Source organism: Falco punctatus (assembly GCF_963210335.1).
Source record: "Falco punctatus genome assembly, chromosome: 7".
NCBI classification, from domain to species: Eukaryota; Metazoa; Chordata; class Aves; order Falconiformes; family Falconidae; genus Falco; species Falco punctatus.
In genome coordinates, this window is record NC_137587.1 from 41,686,266 (window position 1) to 41,702,217 (window position 15,952).

The 15,952-nt window shown below is 38.2% G+C and overlaps 1 protein-coding gene across 4 annotated transcripts in view; it reads left to right on the plus strand.

The window, feature by feature from the left end:
• SLC38A6 (solute carrier family 38 member 6) overlaps positions 1–15,952 on the plus strand; it is a 45,740-nt gene that overhangs the window by 5,524 nt on the left and 24,264 nt on the right. For all 4 annotated transcript variants that reach the window (XM_080394904.1, XM_080394907.1, XM_080394905.1 and 1 more), the window contains exons 4-6: positions 719–771; positions 3,725–3,764; positions 14,717–14,795. In XM_080394904.1, the coding sequence (XP_080251030.1) occupies positions 719–771; positions 3,725–3,764; positions 14,717–14,795 (172 nt within the window). The remainder of the gene's footprint in view (positions 1–718; positions 772–3,724; positions 3,765–14,716; positions 14,796–15,952) is intronic.

Consider the following 15,952-nt stretch of genomic DNA (forward strand, 5'->3'; position numbering starts at 1 on the left):
CAATATTAGAAGTGAGCTTCATCTAAAACTCAACAAAAGCATACAGGAAACCACAGGCTATTTTAATGTGATTATGTAAGTCAGGTGCAGGTAAGGGCAGGATTTTTGTTTTGTTTTGCTTGAGTGTGTTTTGGTTTTGGTTTTTTTTAATAATAGATTTCATCCCAGGAAGGAGTTTACCTTCAGCTGTCTTGAAAATAAATAGTGCTGAATTTTTAACTGCTGGTAAGATGGTGATTGATGTATGTATTCATAGAAAGATGAAAATGGATTCTTTTATCTTCATTAAAAAAAGAAGTGTACCCTCTTAACAAATTAAATGTGGGAATATCTGATACCAAATCGTTGAAGCTACTTCCGAATTCTTCACCTATAATATTACTTGGAAAAATCTTTGGGAGAAGGCAATTTGCCATTAATGTATTATTATTAAAAAAATACTACTATTTTTAATATTAAAATTGAGTTTCTGGAGAGTTTCTGAATGGTTGAGCATATATCTGTATTTTGTAGCAGAAGTACAGGTGTATATAAAAGCTATTTTGTAAATAAAAAATACTATAAAATACTCTTTTTTTAATTCTGTCCTGAATTACGTGCATTTAAAAAGGGGAAAAAAGGCAAAGCTAGAGCTTTCAAGTGATTTTAAAGGTATAAAGGTATAAATATTTCAGCTTTTTTCTGTTTTTTTTTTTTTTTTTTTTGTTCTTACTAACAGCTGTCACTTCTTATGAAGACCTTGGCCTGTTTGCATTTGGATCAACTGGAAAGGTGAGTATTTTTGACCGTGTGTTTTTCTTCTTGATCTCGTGCTTCTGACATACATCTGTTATGTTTCAGTTAGTGTGTCTAGTCTGTGGAAGCCTAAACTTTAATTAACTGTAAAGTAGATGTTCCTTAAATGCAAGATTTTGTGATACTTTCCTGTCAGTGTGTTCATTTTTTTTTAGTGTTATGTACAAATATATGTTCACTGGCATTGTTGTCAAGTCGGCTCAGCAATCTGTTTCAGGTTTGTTAAGAGTCCTGTCGTACTTCTGCTGTAAACTGTTCAGAGAAAGGCAAGTTTTACTGTTGGTGTTCTAGCATTTAAGAGAGATCTAAGATAAGTGTTTGTCTTTTAGGTAGTTTCCACAATAGGAACAAATGAGAGTCTGTTTATATGCATGTTAATTTTTTTGTTCTGTTTAATAAACTGTTCAGATGAACGTTCCTTAGTTGTTGTGTTACGTCGTGATGCAAAACAAAGCAAAAAACCCACCAGTGAACTAGCCATTCTTGGTATAGGACTAACCAAAACGTAAGCCTTGCCTTTTTAGTAGTGTGTACTGAATCTTTTTTTTTCCTAATAGATAATGTTGTCCTGTAATACTGGGTGCACAGGAAATACTACTTGTGAATACTCCACATTTAATATATGTGTTCTGTGTTTCTGTGTTCTGTGTATGATACTAAAAGCAGATTTTACCACACAGAAGTGCGGTTTTAATGGTTTACTGAAACAACGTACCCTTTTTTTTAAAAAAATCAGTTCTGGTTAATAGACTAGAGTCTAATTTCTTCTGTTATAATGTCACTGAGAATTAAATCTGAGCTATTGGGTGTTTGTAAGAATTCCATTTGCATTAATAAGCAGATACGAGAGTAGTCTGTGAGGATCAATATTTATCGATCAAAGTTAAGATGTGATCAACCTCAAGAGATAATAAACCTTGATATTAGTAAGGTATGAAATTATTGTTTGCAGGAGCTGTTCTGTACGCATTAACCACAAGCCATTAGATGCAGAAGTCAGAAATGTAAATCTTAAGGAGATATTAAATGTGATTTAGTCTGCCTTTGCTCTGAAGCAGGGCTAAACATACGTAACCCATTCTTGGCAGATCTTTGTCTAATCTGTTACTGAAAAGCTTAAATGAAGGAGATTTCACAGCTCCATTATATAGTCAACATCAGTAATTTTTTATATTCCCCCTCAAACTTTTTCATAATTTTCAGTTTAAATAATTTGTGCTAAAAATCATCTGGTCTTTTAATTTCAGTGTGCATGGAGAGCACTGGAATATTTCTAGGTTAGGAAGCTGTTGTTTTGATAAAACAATTAACCAAAGTTCACCAAGTTTTCCTGATGAGCTGACGTTTTTTGGAACACTTATCTTTCTCTCTTGAAGTACCTTTATTTATACACCTTTCTTAAACCTTGCCTGCAAAATGGAGCACAGTAAGCTGGCTGAGAACTCGACCATGACAAGAAATGTAATTATTACCTATATTTTAGGTAGAAAATGGCCTGCGCCATGTCCCAAAGCAAGATTTGCTGTTCCTGTGGGTGCTTTGTGCTGCTAATTGTGTTATCTGAAACTATTTTCTCTATTTTGCAATCTCATAACTCCTAGGTCCTGTATTTTAGATCCATAGGAATATATGCATTGCTTTTAACTGATATTGTTGGTTTTTAGACTTCAGTAGTTTACCACAACCGTTCTGAATTCTAATCCTGTCCTGAAAGCACCGCACTTCAGTCAGGCAGACATGGCTTTTTTTTTTTTTTTCTTTGCTTTTATAGTAGTACTACCTTGCTTGAGCTGGCATCTTAGGCTGACAGTAAACTGCTGGTTAACTGCTCTCGAAGTAGAGCAGTTATTCAACCTTATGGTGATTTCCTGTCAAACATGTTTTTTTCTGAGATTTGTGAGATTGGAGATTTTCTGGTATTGGAAGATTGCTTATTCTCCCTTTCCAAAGGCATGAAGTATTTATTTCCATCTATGGCAAACTCAAAGATACCGTATTTTTTAATTCTTTTCTCACCCCCCCCCCCCCTTCCTTTGGTGACTTTTAAACTGACTTTGAGTTTGTTTAAAACCTGATATGAATTTCTAACTCGTCAATTGGAAAAATGGCAACTCTGTTCAGATTTTATTCGAAAGTACAAATCTGTTTTTCTTCTCTTAACTGTGGCTTAATTTTTTCCAAGTTGACTTAATGGTAGCAGTCATGTAGACAGGTCCTGCTACATCAAGAGCTGCAGCGGGTGAACAGAAAAACTGTACTAGATGGTTATATTATTTAAGAACTGAACTGAAAACACTGGGTAAACTTTAGACACTTGTAGGATTTTCCAGTTGGAAGTTAATTCTTTGGATTTGCTTAAATATTTGAGTAGCCTGTGATCATTTCTACTTCCATATCAGTCAAGTATGAATAATCACAGATACTAAAGAAAGGTCTATCTAAATTGCAAGTTTAAAAGAATAATGACATTCATGACAGTTAAAAATACTCAGGTTTTTGGAGTGAGGAAGTAGCTTGTACAAATCTCTGCTGTCTGTCTTTTCAGAGGTACATAATTGTTTTCATTTGTGCTCACCTGATGCCAGTTAGAATGCGCTTATGTATTTTCAGTGATTTTTTTTTTTTTTTTTTTTTTTTTTTTTTTTTGAAAAAACCTCACCCTTTGCAGAACAGGCTTCATTTCAACTTACCTTGTCATCTTGGAATGAAAATGTGGTATTTTCAGGGAGATTTTTTGCTTTTATATTCATTTGAGATTGCGTTGGTTTCCATGTGTTAAACTCTTCACTAAAGAGATGTCCTTCCTTTCAGTACTGGTTATTGCTTCTACATCTGGTCTGTTTAAGATAATACATATGTTTTATGACTGCTATAGGCATACGATTTTAGTTATCCTTACTCTTTCTAAAGAAATCAATTTTTTTTATAGGTCCTTGTTGCAACTACAATAATTATCCAGAATATTGGAGGTAAGAAACTTCATATGCTCAATATTAACCAAGTGGAGTATAACCTCTACAGTCTACAAAGCTCCACAAACACAAAAGGCAGTAATTAAATCAAAGCGTTCTTGAGACTGATTAAAAGGACGGAAAGCATAAAGAAAAAGCTTATGTGATCATGCTAAGCAAAAGTGCTGTAGTTGTGGGTTAGATGGGGGGACTTGGGGGTGTTGAATTGTACGTCTGATACGGCATCACAGGATGTGGAGCACAGCCATTGTAGCTGTGGGAATGGGAAGGGGCTGAGGAAGCATGATCTCACCGCTGTTCTCTATGTTTGCATCTGGTAGCTACCTTTTATCATATCATATGTTTTGTTTTTTGCTGTTGGAACTTGCTTATGCATTTCAGTGATTTGTGTAACAACTGAACGTTGACTTAGCCATGAAGTTTCATATGTTTTTTATTAATGGTAGCTTTTTTTTTTATTAGTTCAGTATCTTGTTTTTTGCGTGGGGGGTAGGGTGAGTGGTGTTGGGCGTTGTTTAGTTTGCTGACTTTCATCACATGGGCTGATAATCTGTGTTGTCATATACTGGGCTGTCCAGTTACATTCTTATTTTGTCTTTCTTGGTGCATGACCTACGAGATATAGGTATAATAAAATAACACTAGCTGTCTTTATATTTAAAAAATTGCCGAAGCATTTAAACTATCTTGGGTATGTTCTCATATTTGACAGCTACCAAGTACTAGTGCCCTTAGAAATTAATTGTCTGAACGTAAAAGTGTTCTGTTAAACACTAATATTTTTTTTCGACTGTAAATGCTTTGGATACTTTCTTTTAGATGAGGGAATGAGGTGAAAGCTCCCTCCTTTGTCCCCTACCCCCAAGAAGATACACATGTGCGCATATGCTGACATGTTCCAGCACTGCTGTTCTTACCTTTAGCATTATCTGTCAAGTCCATACAATTCAGTGATTGTTGGTTTTTGTCACTATGCAGAGACCTAGAACTAGACCAAATAACTGCTTTTATGATAAAATTGGAATCTTTTCTTATATTAAAAGCTCCAATAATAAAAACTGTCTAACTGAAATGGCTATAAAACCCCAAGCATTAATTTCAGGCAAGAGTGAACATATTCCAAGATTAAGGATTATTTATTCATACAGGTTTTAGAGTTCTGTTCTGTAGCAATGAACAAATTTTTTAATTTCCTTTCCCGTTTGAGTGGACCTCTAAATAAACAGTGCTAGAGAAGAAGGGATACACAGTACAGGTTCTGGAGGCTCTGGGATCACATACAAGACTGTGTGGTCAAAGGAAATATGACCCTCATTTCTTCCTCATAGCAGTTCATAACCTTCTCTGTGTCATTTTTAATAAAATTCAGCTCAGTAACTCTAGATCCTGAAACTAGTGTCTGCTGGATATTATCAAACTACTTACTCTGTCTTCAGCAGTGGCCTTCTTTGCTGACAAGTCGGGCCTGGTTTGCCAACCAGTGGTGTTCCCTTTAACTAGTTGCAAAGTTTGTTTTTGGCAGTTGAAACAATTGTTTCAAGTATTTTCAGTGGCTTCATTTAGATGGGAGCTTTCCAAACTTTTTTGGTGCTTCTGGTTCCAAGGGCACTATCTTCCATTGAGATGCTTCATGCACCTGGTATGGTCACTTGCAAAGATGACTTCGTTTCAAATGCACTGAAGAGAGAAAGCTGACTTTCCTTCTCCAATTTGGTGTTAGTAGTGCCTAAATGTGCCCCGGTCTGTGAGGGGGGGTGATCTGTGGAAACATGGGTTGCAAGTCAGGCCTCCTTGGCACCTTCTCCCCATATGGAAGATGTATTGTGCTGTCATTGCAAGGAGCTATCACAGCTTCTGTTTAGTATTTAGCTTTCTGTTTGGGAGCAGAGCTCCCAGCTGTGTTATTTTTCTCCTTAACAACTGCCTTTGGCAGAATCTTGGGATGCTGCGGCTCAAGTCAGCAGAGCAGCACTGGGTCAGGAATTGTCTCTGAAGATGACTATGCTGCAGGCTAACAGGCTCTTAAAAAAATGTAGGGATAAAGAGTTCTCTTCACCTTTCACAGAGCCTTGACTTTTGAAGAAATGCTTAGAAAGGAATTTTTCTTGCCTTTCTGGTCCTTCAGCAGATTTTAATTGGGAGTCATGAAACTGTGGAGCATGGTTTGTCCTGAATGGGAGCCATGCTGGAATGAAGTGTAAAATTTCGGTTCTGCCCTTAGTGCACTTCGGTAGGTGTTCCCCTCTTTTTGTTTTTTCTCCTCCATTTGAAGGAACTAGAGCACCCTGCCTGTTGGGCAGACGTCCAGACTCTGTCAACGCCTTTAATTTCAGAGTAAGGCTAAAAATAAAATTGTTTTCTGTTACCTCCTCCATCATTAGACCTTGGTACATTGCATCATGTGGTATCTTATTTCAAAAGTGATTGGAGAGCATGAGATAATGAGTGATGTTTTGTGATTAAAATAAGCAACTTCACTAGGGTTATTGTCACTATCTGCATCCAGTCTGGGCTTTTTTAAAGGTTGGTCTGATCACTTCTAAAAATAATTTAAGTGTGGAAGTGATTTACATTCATTTGTCGTGGAGAGAGCGCTGTAATACAGTTACGCATTGCAATTTGTCATCTTTGCTTTTTTAAAGAGAAAGCTTGAAGTGCAAATTTGAATTTGACATCCTAATTGCATACACTTACAGATTTGTGTAGGTAGGAGAGCTGATTTTTCTACTAGCAGGCTACCCAAATAGAAAAAGGATTTTTGTACAGCTACTGGAAAGCACTGGTTGGTCAAATGTGGAATTTGGAAGGTTAAAAAAAGTAAATTTCAAGTACATTGCTTGCAGTTTTAACATGTATCTTTAACAGGAGCATTCAACTTCCTTGCAGAATTTTAATAGTCTTTTGAAACACTTTGTGTTACGTAAATGTAAAGTAACACAAATCAAATACTAAAATCCGTTTAAGTACCAAGGATTAACTAAGGATGCATCAGGATAATGCATTAACCTCGCAATATCCAAATGTAAATTAAGGTAATCTTAAATACTGTGACTTAAAGACTTAATGGAACATACACAAATTCTTAGCTTAGAGGGATTAAACTGAGAATATTTGTCTGGCTTTCCTTACATTGATACGTACTTGTTCTTGCAATATAGGTATTTGTTAATAAAGCGAAACCAAAAGGTTGAATGGGATGGCTAGTGCTACTCATTTTTGTATTGTTCCATTTGTCAGTATTTTGGCCCAGTCCAGCAGCCCTTTAATCTAAAGAACTGGTGATGAGTTTCCATGTGGACTGCCTTGTTCTTGAAAGAGGGAGTTGGTCTGTCTGTGGGGTTGCAAAGCAGATCCTAGAAGCTGTCAAATTGCGTGCTACAGGCTGTCCCTTTGTTCGTCCGCTCCTCCTGACCCTTTCCTTTCAGCCCCTCTGTTTGAGTGATCTGCCCAAGGCCCGTGTCTTCCTGCTGTGCAGAAAATGATCTTGAAGGATTTCAGATCTTGTCCTGTGCCCTCAGAGAGGGGGGTCCTTGGGGAAGCTGTATGCCTGGAGGTGTAGAAGGAGTGAGGGGGGCTTCTGTCAAAAACACGGTTCCATGGCTCCGCTGGCTCTTTATGTAATCCTTCCCAGGAGCAACTGGAGTTGGACGGAGTCCCGCTATTGTTTTAATAGTGTTGTGCTTCTAGGAAGTGATGGATGAGGCACAGTGGGCCAAAGCCGTGGCTCAGCGTCATGCAACCCTTCCCCCTCTTCTGCCAGGGAAGTTCTGGGAGCTTCCTAGATGCTTTCCGAAGGGGGGTGGGGGAAGGAAGACCCGGAATGTCTCCTCTTGGAATTGTCCTCTCTGTGGATTGTGACTGGAAGAGGTCAGCCCCCAGCAGTGTGTCCAAGAGAAAATTGGTAGGAATCTTAAAGTGTATGTAATGAAGTTAGAGAAGGAATTATTTTCGCCAGGCTGGTGGAAAAACGGAGACAAACACAATAAAGTATTGCACAAGAGCAGCTCTCCGCCTGGTGCCAACACTAACAAATGTTCAGCATTGAGGTCGAGTGGGAAGCATGCGGGGAGTTTTACGGCGTGCTTCTCTGGGCTGCGGGCTGGTATCAGCTGAAGGTCACTGCTGCAGGGACATACGGGTCTGGGGGCAGGGGGGGCTGGTAGCTCTGTGCCACCAAAACATACATTGAAACTGCTGAGAACATGAGTGTAATTATTTAAAATTTATTAGCAGCGGGTGCAGCAGGGGAACCTGCAGTACTGCCACATAGCATAGGTGCTCTGGGTGTGCGTGGTGAGCAGCAGGCTTTTTTTTTTTTTGCCCCGGTTTCTTTCCACGAGGCTGAGATTCCCAGGGGAGTTCTGGTGCTGCGGGGCTGTAGGAGCGCCTGGCCTGGCCTGTACCCAAGTCGCTGTTGCAGTCACTCGTTGGAACTGAGCTTTCCAGGCAGCTATCTGAAGTTGATGAAGAATTACTTGCTTTCTAGTATAAATACAGTTAAATTAAGTGCAGTTTCTGGAATGGGTGCTTGCAGATTTTGTTTCGGTATTCTGCAAGTAACATGCCCTCAGAGGCACACGATTTTCTTCCTTTGCAAGAATAAAGGATGAGGATAAGAGATGGGGAGCTCCGCTCATCCTCGGAGTGCCATAGGCAGTAAATCGAAGTTACAGGATTAGTTCTGAGGGGAGATTCCGTCCTGGAGCTGAATTTTACGGCGAGTTGATACAGTCAAGGTGAGGGGCAATACACAAAGCCTTGCTATTACCGTAGGACGCGCTGAATCTGCACCGTGGGGCTGGTGGGTGTATTTTCCAGCGTGCCGAAGTCGGCCCGGGGCGGCCGCGCTGCCGCACCACCATCTGCTGGCCTGGCCCGGCCTCGCACGGCTGCCTCCAGCCTCGCCTGCCTGCGGGGCTCCGCGGCCGCCAGCACACCCCCACCCCCCCTTTTTTTTTCCTGTAAGGTAAACGATGACATATTTAACCTATGAATTTGCTTGGGGGTTCGGGGAGCAGGGTATATCCGTGCTTTGTGTGAGCCAGGACTTGTAAGTGCTGTGTGTGGACTCGAAAAAATACCGAACACCCCACCTCATTTTATTTATTAGGCAATTTTCTTTTGCAAATTGCTATTTTTTTTTTCTCCAGAGTTGATCCATTCTGCAATTTAGCTTTTAAAGTATTTACAAAATGTCTCATTTTAAATGGGGCAAATGTTTTGTTTGTTTTGGGGTTATTTTTGTTTGGGTTTTTTTGTGTGTTTTTTTTTAATGGCGTATTTAGGTGGGAATAACCTCTTTGTACTCAGGGTACTCTACAAACTTTGAAAATAAAATGAATGGTGCAAATCTTAGAAGAATAAAATACATGCTGAGACCTGCATCGTTAATACCTGAAGAAGTCACTGGGCTTTCTTTAGGTATGGGAAATCTAATTGTGTTTTCAAACAAACGGGAATGTTTGTTTTCACAATGTGGTTTGCTTTTGACCTGAAAGCCTAATTGTCCTTACTGATGCAAAGTGAGGATTTCCAGTGCAGAGCTGCCTTAATTAAGGGTGGGTTTGTCAGCTCCTGTACTAATTTAACAATTGATGACCCATGCTCTTGTGTTTTCCTTTTGCAGTGATTGGGTGTTGGAAAGTTTGATATTGTAAAGAATATTAAACTTGCTTTAAATAATTAAAAAAAATATATTCAAAAATCCCAACCTGCAGCTATGCCTCGGAATATATGATGAGCTGTGTAGAAAACTTCTCAGTTGTGTCAGCATAACCATACAAAAACTCATGAAGTTTTGCCAAAATAAATCTGCTGCCCCATGTTTCCTGTGGAATAAGAAGGACCTCCTCCCCCCCGGTAAGTTTCAGAGTAATTGAGGTAAAAGCTAAAGTTAGAAGGAAGGAGAAGCAGAAATTCATCAGGATGAGTACCCATAGCATGAAGACTAGCAAAGAAGTTGACAACCTATTTCTGTTCTCAGAACTTTTCCCTATGAACAAGCATTACATCTCTCTTCACACACTCCATTCTACATCTGTATTTAAAAACAAATGGTCCCAAAAATTTTTTTCACTTTTTTAAGCTTCCACTAACAGGAAATACTAAAAATACATCCAGTAATTGGGAGACTTCCTAAAATCGAGCATATGAGGCGTTCATTGCAAATGAAAACAAGAGCATACTCTTAAGGCTATATGGTGTGAGAGCTAAAATAGTTTATGGTTTTCAGTGGCATCCATGCATCATTCCTGATGTTTCCACAATTCATATTACTTACAAGGGACTCAACGCAATACTGAGGAACTTCCTATCTTGCTTTTCCATTCTAATTCTTTGACAGACAAAATGGGAGCTTGCCCAAAATCCGCTCTAGTTTAATTTTCTTTCTTGAAATCCTTTCCTGCTTTCCTTTAACATTGTCACATTGTTTAGATTAGGACAGATTCAATTTTAAGCAAACTCCATACCAGCAAAGGGAGACACAAGCCCAAAGGGGTTTGTCACGTGCAGTTGCCATGAAAGATCCAGCTCAGTTGGGTGGGAGCGTGCAGCGACTGGTAGTGTTTGTTCTGCTATTTCTGCCTTTCAGCCTCTAATCTTTTCAGTGTTTTGGGAGAAATGGGGATCTTACTGACTGAACTTAAAGGTTGAAAGTTACAGGCATTTTCATCTATTTAAATTATCTGTAGGCATTTGTGAGGAATCTGTATCTTACCTGGTATTGAGTATGCCTTATTTTATGTAGGAGCGGAGGAGCCAGTGTGGCTGGCTGTGTTGGTACACTCTGTTTTTCCCCAGCCCTCTGCCTTCCCTTGTGTGAAGTCGGGGAGCTAGCTTGGTTCCATTTTTGCATGGTGCTTAATAATGCAAGTCATCTTTGTACTGCTCTAATATGATCAGCTACAGCGGTAGATAAGGAGAAACTAACCAGAAGAGTGAGACTCGATCCCTTCAATTAAATGGGAGGGATTTAGCACAACCATTTTCTATGGAAGTAATAAATTATATATTTATTTTAGATGTTATGTTTAAACACATAAATCTAATGCACATATTCTCTTGCATCACTGCTGTGGACTTAAGCAATTGATCTTTTTGGGGTAGGATATTAAGGAGAAGTTACACTACTTTTTCTGGTAACTAAAAAGCCACTCATGTACTTGATTTTAAGATTGGGCTAGTTTGGAAGATGTATTTTGAGAACTGTTTTAAAAACATAACCTTGGCTTCCCTTTTCTCCAGCAGCTACTGTTTTTTCAGGTAGGGGCACATATGCTCAGTATTAAACAATATTGTAGCACATTAGGGATATTCTGAATAATGTATGCATAATATGTTTGTTTATTGAGAGTCATATCTCATGGTGGCACTACAGGTTATAATAATGAAAGTATAAAACAAGTGCCCTATTGTGTGTTTTAACAGACATCTCTTTTTCTGTTGAAGAGCTAATACCAAATTTTCAGAACATGGCAGTGCGTTACGTAGCTTAAGAATGTAATTTTTTGCTGCTTTCAAGACAGTGGTAAGCCTGTTGAATAATAAAATAGCAATATAATTTTGATTTCTGATGAATGCTGTTTCATGGCATTTCTGTGACTAGGCCTCTTGAGAAGTTCAGACCTACTTTGTTCTCCATCAGGTAGCTCTTAGTGCATACTGAAAATGATTTAAAGTAGCGTTGTATGCAAATTCAGGATCTGAAAATTAGGAAGTGACTATCTGAAGGTTGTAGTTCACGCAGTTGTAGTTCAGCGCTGGTGGCATCTGCCTATTGCTAAAGGCTCAACTACGTCACTGTACACCATTCGTTCTGCAGGAAACCTGTCTCATTCAGTGCTAAAGATAGAAGTCTCATGTTGCAGAGAGGTGATACGAAGAAAACATAACATTCTTTCTTAATTTAGGGGATGAGACTGGGTTGCAAGAGCACCAAGTTCTGCTCTCCCATACTAGGCATCTGCAGGGGGGTGAACTTTGAAGGGAACGTTGCTTCTGATGCTTGCTAATTTTTTTTCAACGCTTCTAAAGATGAATGTGTGTTATAATTTTTGTATGTGATAAAAGGTGCCTTAAAAGTTAGCCATTAAAACATTGAAATATTGACTTCCTCTGTCGTTCTGATAATAATTTCAAAGTGGAAAAAATCAAAGCACAGTGTAAGCTTTTTTGTTGTGTTCACTTGTGTCACAGTTTAGCCTTGTGACTGTGTAATCTCTTCCTTCCGTTATACATTAAGACTGCCAAGGATAGCTTATGTTTAATTTTTACAATATAACTTGACATGCCTTCAGTTGCAGTGGCGTCAGGGAAGTGAAGTAAAATTTCGAATTTGGAGCAAAGGATACGTGACGTTTTCTCTGTTGTGTTGTATGCACTTTATTCCCACTTGAGAGAATTTTTTCAGGTTGCTGTGACATTTCTGAAGGTGCTTGGCTGTTTTGGCTTTAGCTTTAAAAAACAATCAACGTTTGCTCACTTTGTAGGGTGTTTCAGAGAGTTCTAGAGTGGTTAGTGTCTCTTCTTTCATGCTGTGTAAAGCTACAAGGAGCTGTTGCTCGTGAGGAGAATTACAACTGTGTAAGTGAAGAAAAAGCAGGATTTGACTTTTTAAACTCTTATTTAGCGTGAGCGTACTGCTCAGGCTTCCGTACGAGATTCATGTCTTACCTAATCATCAGGATATAAACATACTTTTTTTTTTATTTTCCTCATCTTCTGAAGCAAACAAGAGAATATATACTGGGAGGAAAAAATCCTGCTATGTGAGATTGTTTCCCATATGCCCAGAGAAAGGAAGAAAGATGCATACAAATGTTTAGCATGTGCAAGTTTCTTGGTGCATGATTGGTTTCCTTCTTAGGAGTGGAATTCAGTGAAATAGGACTCCTCTTTTAAAAACAAAGAGTAAGCACACAACAAAGGATAAATGATCAAATGATTAGCCAGAGGCTAATAGGAATGCAAGGGAAGAGTGACAGATTGCATATTAGGAGGAAATCTGATCTGGAAATTAATTTGAAGCTTTCTGCAGCTGAGGCTGCAAAAGAACTAATTTTGAAATCTTTCTGAAGGATGTAAACATATGAAAATTTTGACTTGCTTTTGTATAAAGTATTGTATAATACAAGAAAAAAGGCTAATGATGAAAAAGTAGAATTATAATTTAGAGGAATTTTCCTTCTTCCCTTACCCCACTTAATTTTTTTTGAAAGTCTCCCTTTGCTTAGGGTGAAATATGCATCTGCCTGTAGCTTAGCATGAGAAATTGTGTTAATCTACTTAGAAAATTTGGTGATTTAGAAATATGCATGCTGTAAGGTTCTCTGTGGTTGAATGTACGTTCTGTTGTGCACAAACAGGAGAATAAAATCAAGACAGCAGATAAACACCTCACCAGACACAATCAACAGCTACATGTCAACAGGGAAATATACTTGAATATTGGAAAACCCATAGCTTTTAATTATGAAGAAGTGAATATTTCCTTATTTAGCGACCTACCAAATGGTTTTAATTTAACCTTGCGGTAGGTAGATGTCACTTTGTATTAATTGAATTTGCTTTCTTTATAGAGACCGCATTACTTTTCTTTAAATTTAACATTAACTGCTGTAGAACAGCAGTGTCTGAGTCCACACATTTTTTTTAAAGTTCAAAACATTCCTTAAAAAAAACCCCCAAACCTCACAAACTAATTAAAAAAAAAAATCAGCTTATGGAAGTTTGCTGGTTTACCTTTTAAAAATATATGTTTTAATTTTAAAGCACTAATAAATACACCCTGGTAAAATTCCAAAGAATTACTAAATACAGAACAGTAAAATTTGAATGCAACAGATGAATTTTTTTCAAGCTTTAAATGTACCTAAACTACTGTTGGCACGTTACTAAAATTACTTGCTGCTGAAGGATGGAAATTAGTTTCATGTAGGCTTTGATACTCGTTGAAGCTGTTTGTAAGGCTTGATTTATTTTTTTTTCTGAGTAATTCTCTGCTGGTTTTTGATTTATAGAAATACTTGCTGCTTATGTAAAAGAAAAAAGTGACACAACACTATATGAAGGATCAGGTTAAGTTTAAGTTTAAATTCTAACTTAAAAACTCTCATTTATGCCTTTGATAATTTTATATAGTAAAGGAGAAAAATGATAGTGAAGTAGCTTTTGAATATATATATGTATGCATCATTGCTTTCTTCTGAACAGAACTATAAATGCTTCATTGCAAGTCGATAGTCCTGTAAGAGTAACTTAACAATTTCTCTTCTGATTCGCAGTTCATGTATAGTTTTGCATTTGACATTGTTGTTGGCGTCCTCTTGGTGGTGGGTTTAGCTGAGAAGCAGAGATCTGTCACTGATAATTCTCTTGCCTCTAAGGGCCAAACCATGAAGTATATATAAAAAAACCCCACCTTTGAAGTTCTATTCTTGTCTTTACATTTCTAGCATGTATTTATTTACTACAGCAGCAGTTGAACAACAATAAAACCCGAGTCTTTAAAAACCCAATTGTATTAATGGAAACAAATCTTACTATTTACTCTTGTCGTTAACAATGACTTGTAAAGAGTAAAGAGGAAGGAGAAGTGCGGCAGCCTTGCAGTCTGTCTCTAGCCTGTAGGTCCGTGTTCCCAGGTAAAAGGTCGGGCCTGTATTTTATATTGTTTTGCCTTTTAGTTCTTTAGATTGTGCTTTCCTTGTTTCAAGACTCACATCATATCAGTCTCTTTGGAGGCATTAGCTAACATCGGTACAATACTTCGGGATTTGCAGCTATTTCTGAAGGAAGAATATGAGAAAATAAATTCTGGTTCTGGTGCCATAGTGTCTAATGTATAGCTGAGATGTTCTAGTCGTAATCCCTCTGGTTAAGCCGTGCTAATTGTTACAGCCAGGGATATTGGTATTCCGCTACTAAATCTGTTCTGCTTCTGTTTGCAGCTATGTCATCTTATCTTTTTATTGTTAAGTCTGAACTTCCTGGTGCTGTTGCGGGGTTCTTAAGTGGAGACGAAAGTGGGTAAGGAAAAACGCTTCATACATTCTGTATTTGTCTTGAGGAAGAGTGTGGTTCAGGACTGTTGAAGGAGATGGGTACTGACATTTCCCTCTGATCTCACATGCTAAAATAATCAGTTATTTACTGGAGTTATTGGAATATGAAATGTATTTGGCATGTGCGAGCCTGCTGTGGCACATATACACAGAGCGCAATTCTTTCCTCACAGCAATTTCTCATCAGACGACCTTAAAGCCAGTGGCAAAACTCCATCCACAGAAATCTCCCTTCTGTAAAAATTTAAAAGGGGAAGCAGGAGGGGACAGGAGGGAGAGGAGGAGAAACATTTAAACTGCTGTCATGTTATCACTTCACATATTTCAAAACCACAGTACAAAAACCGGCAGACGTTTAAATATTTTGTTGTCTTGCTCCAGTAATCGGACTTGTCTTGGGAAAAATGCCAGGTTTCCAGACTTGGTTTATATTTCCTTAACTTGGCTCCCAGTAAAGAAATTATTCTTTGCAATTGAGCTATAAAGCTGTATGTAAGGAGTGTGTCCCTCAGATTTCTATCAAAACTGTCGCAAGAAATCTGTGCCTGTACTAAGACAAACATTGCAGCTCCAGCACAGAAATATCTTGCTTGAGTTGTTCCAGTGCTGCTGTCATTCATGGCAGTGTATCTTAGATTGTGTTACAGCTGGTTTTTGGAACTGCTATTTTCAGATGCTTTGAGCTCAATACTTTCTCTGGATTGAAATGTGGTAAAATCATCTCAAGGTGGTGTGGTGCTTGTATTATTTCTGAATGTTGTGGGGGAATTTTAAGTTTTAAATCAGTTTTCCAAAAGGTACTCTAGTTCATTTTGTATTTTGTAATTTCTGACTTTCCCATGTTGTAACGAACATTTTGAGAACTGAAGTGTGGTGGTAATCTTACTTTCTGTCTTTCTGCCATGCTGGCCCTTGCAATGATAATAAATTTTTAGTAAGGGATTTTTTGAAATTTTTTTAAACTATTATGTTTTATGTGTATATGTAATTTTCAGCCTCTTCCAGCTGGGGTAGCCATCGACTTTTCATGTGGATGCTATCACCTTCTTCAAGACCTTACTTTTAACTCCACTCTTCATACACAGCAGTCTTGAGCCTGCTGCTGTATCTGCTGAACATGCA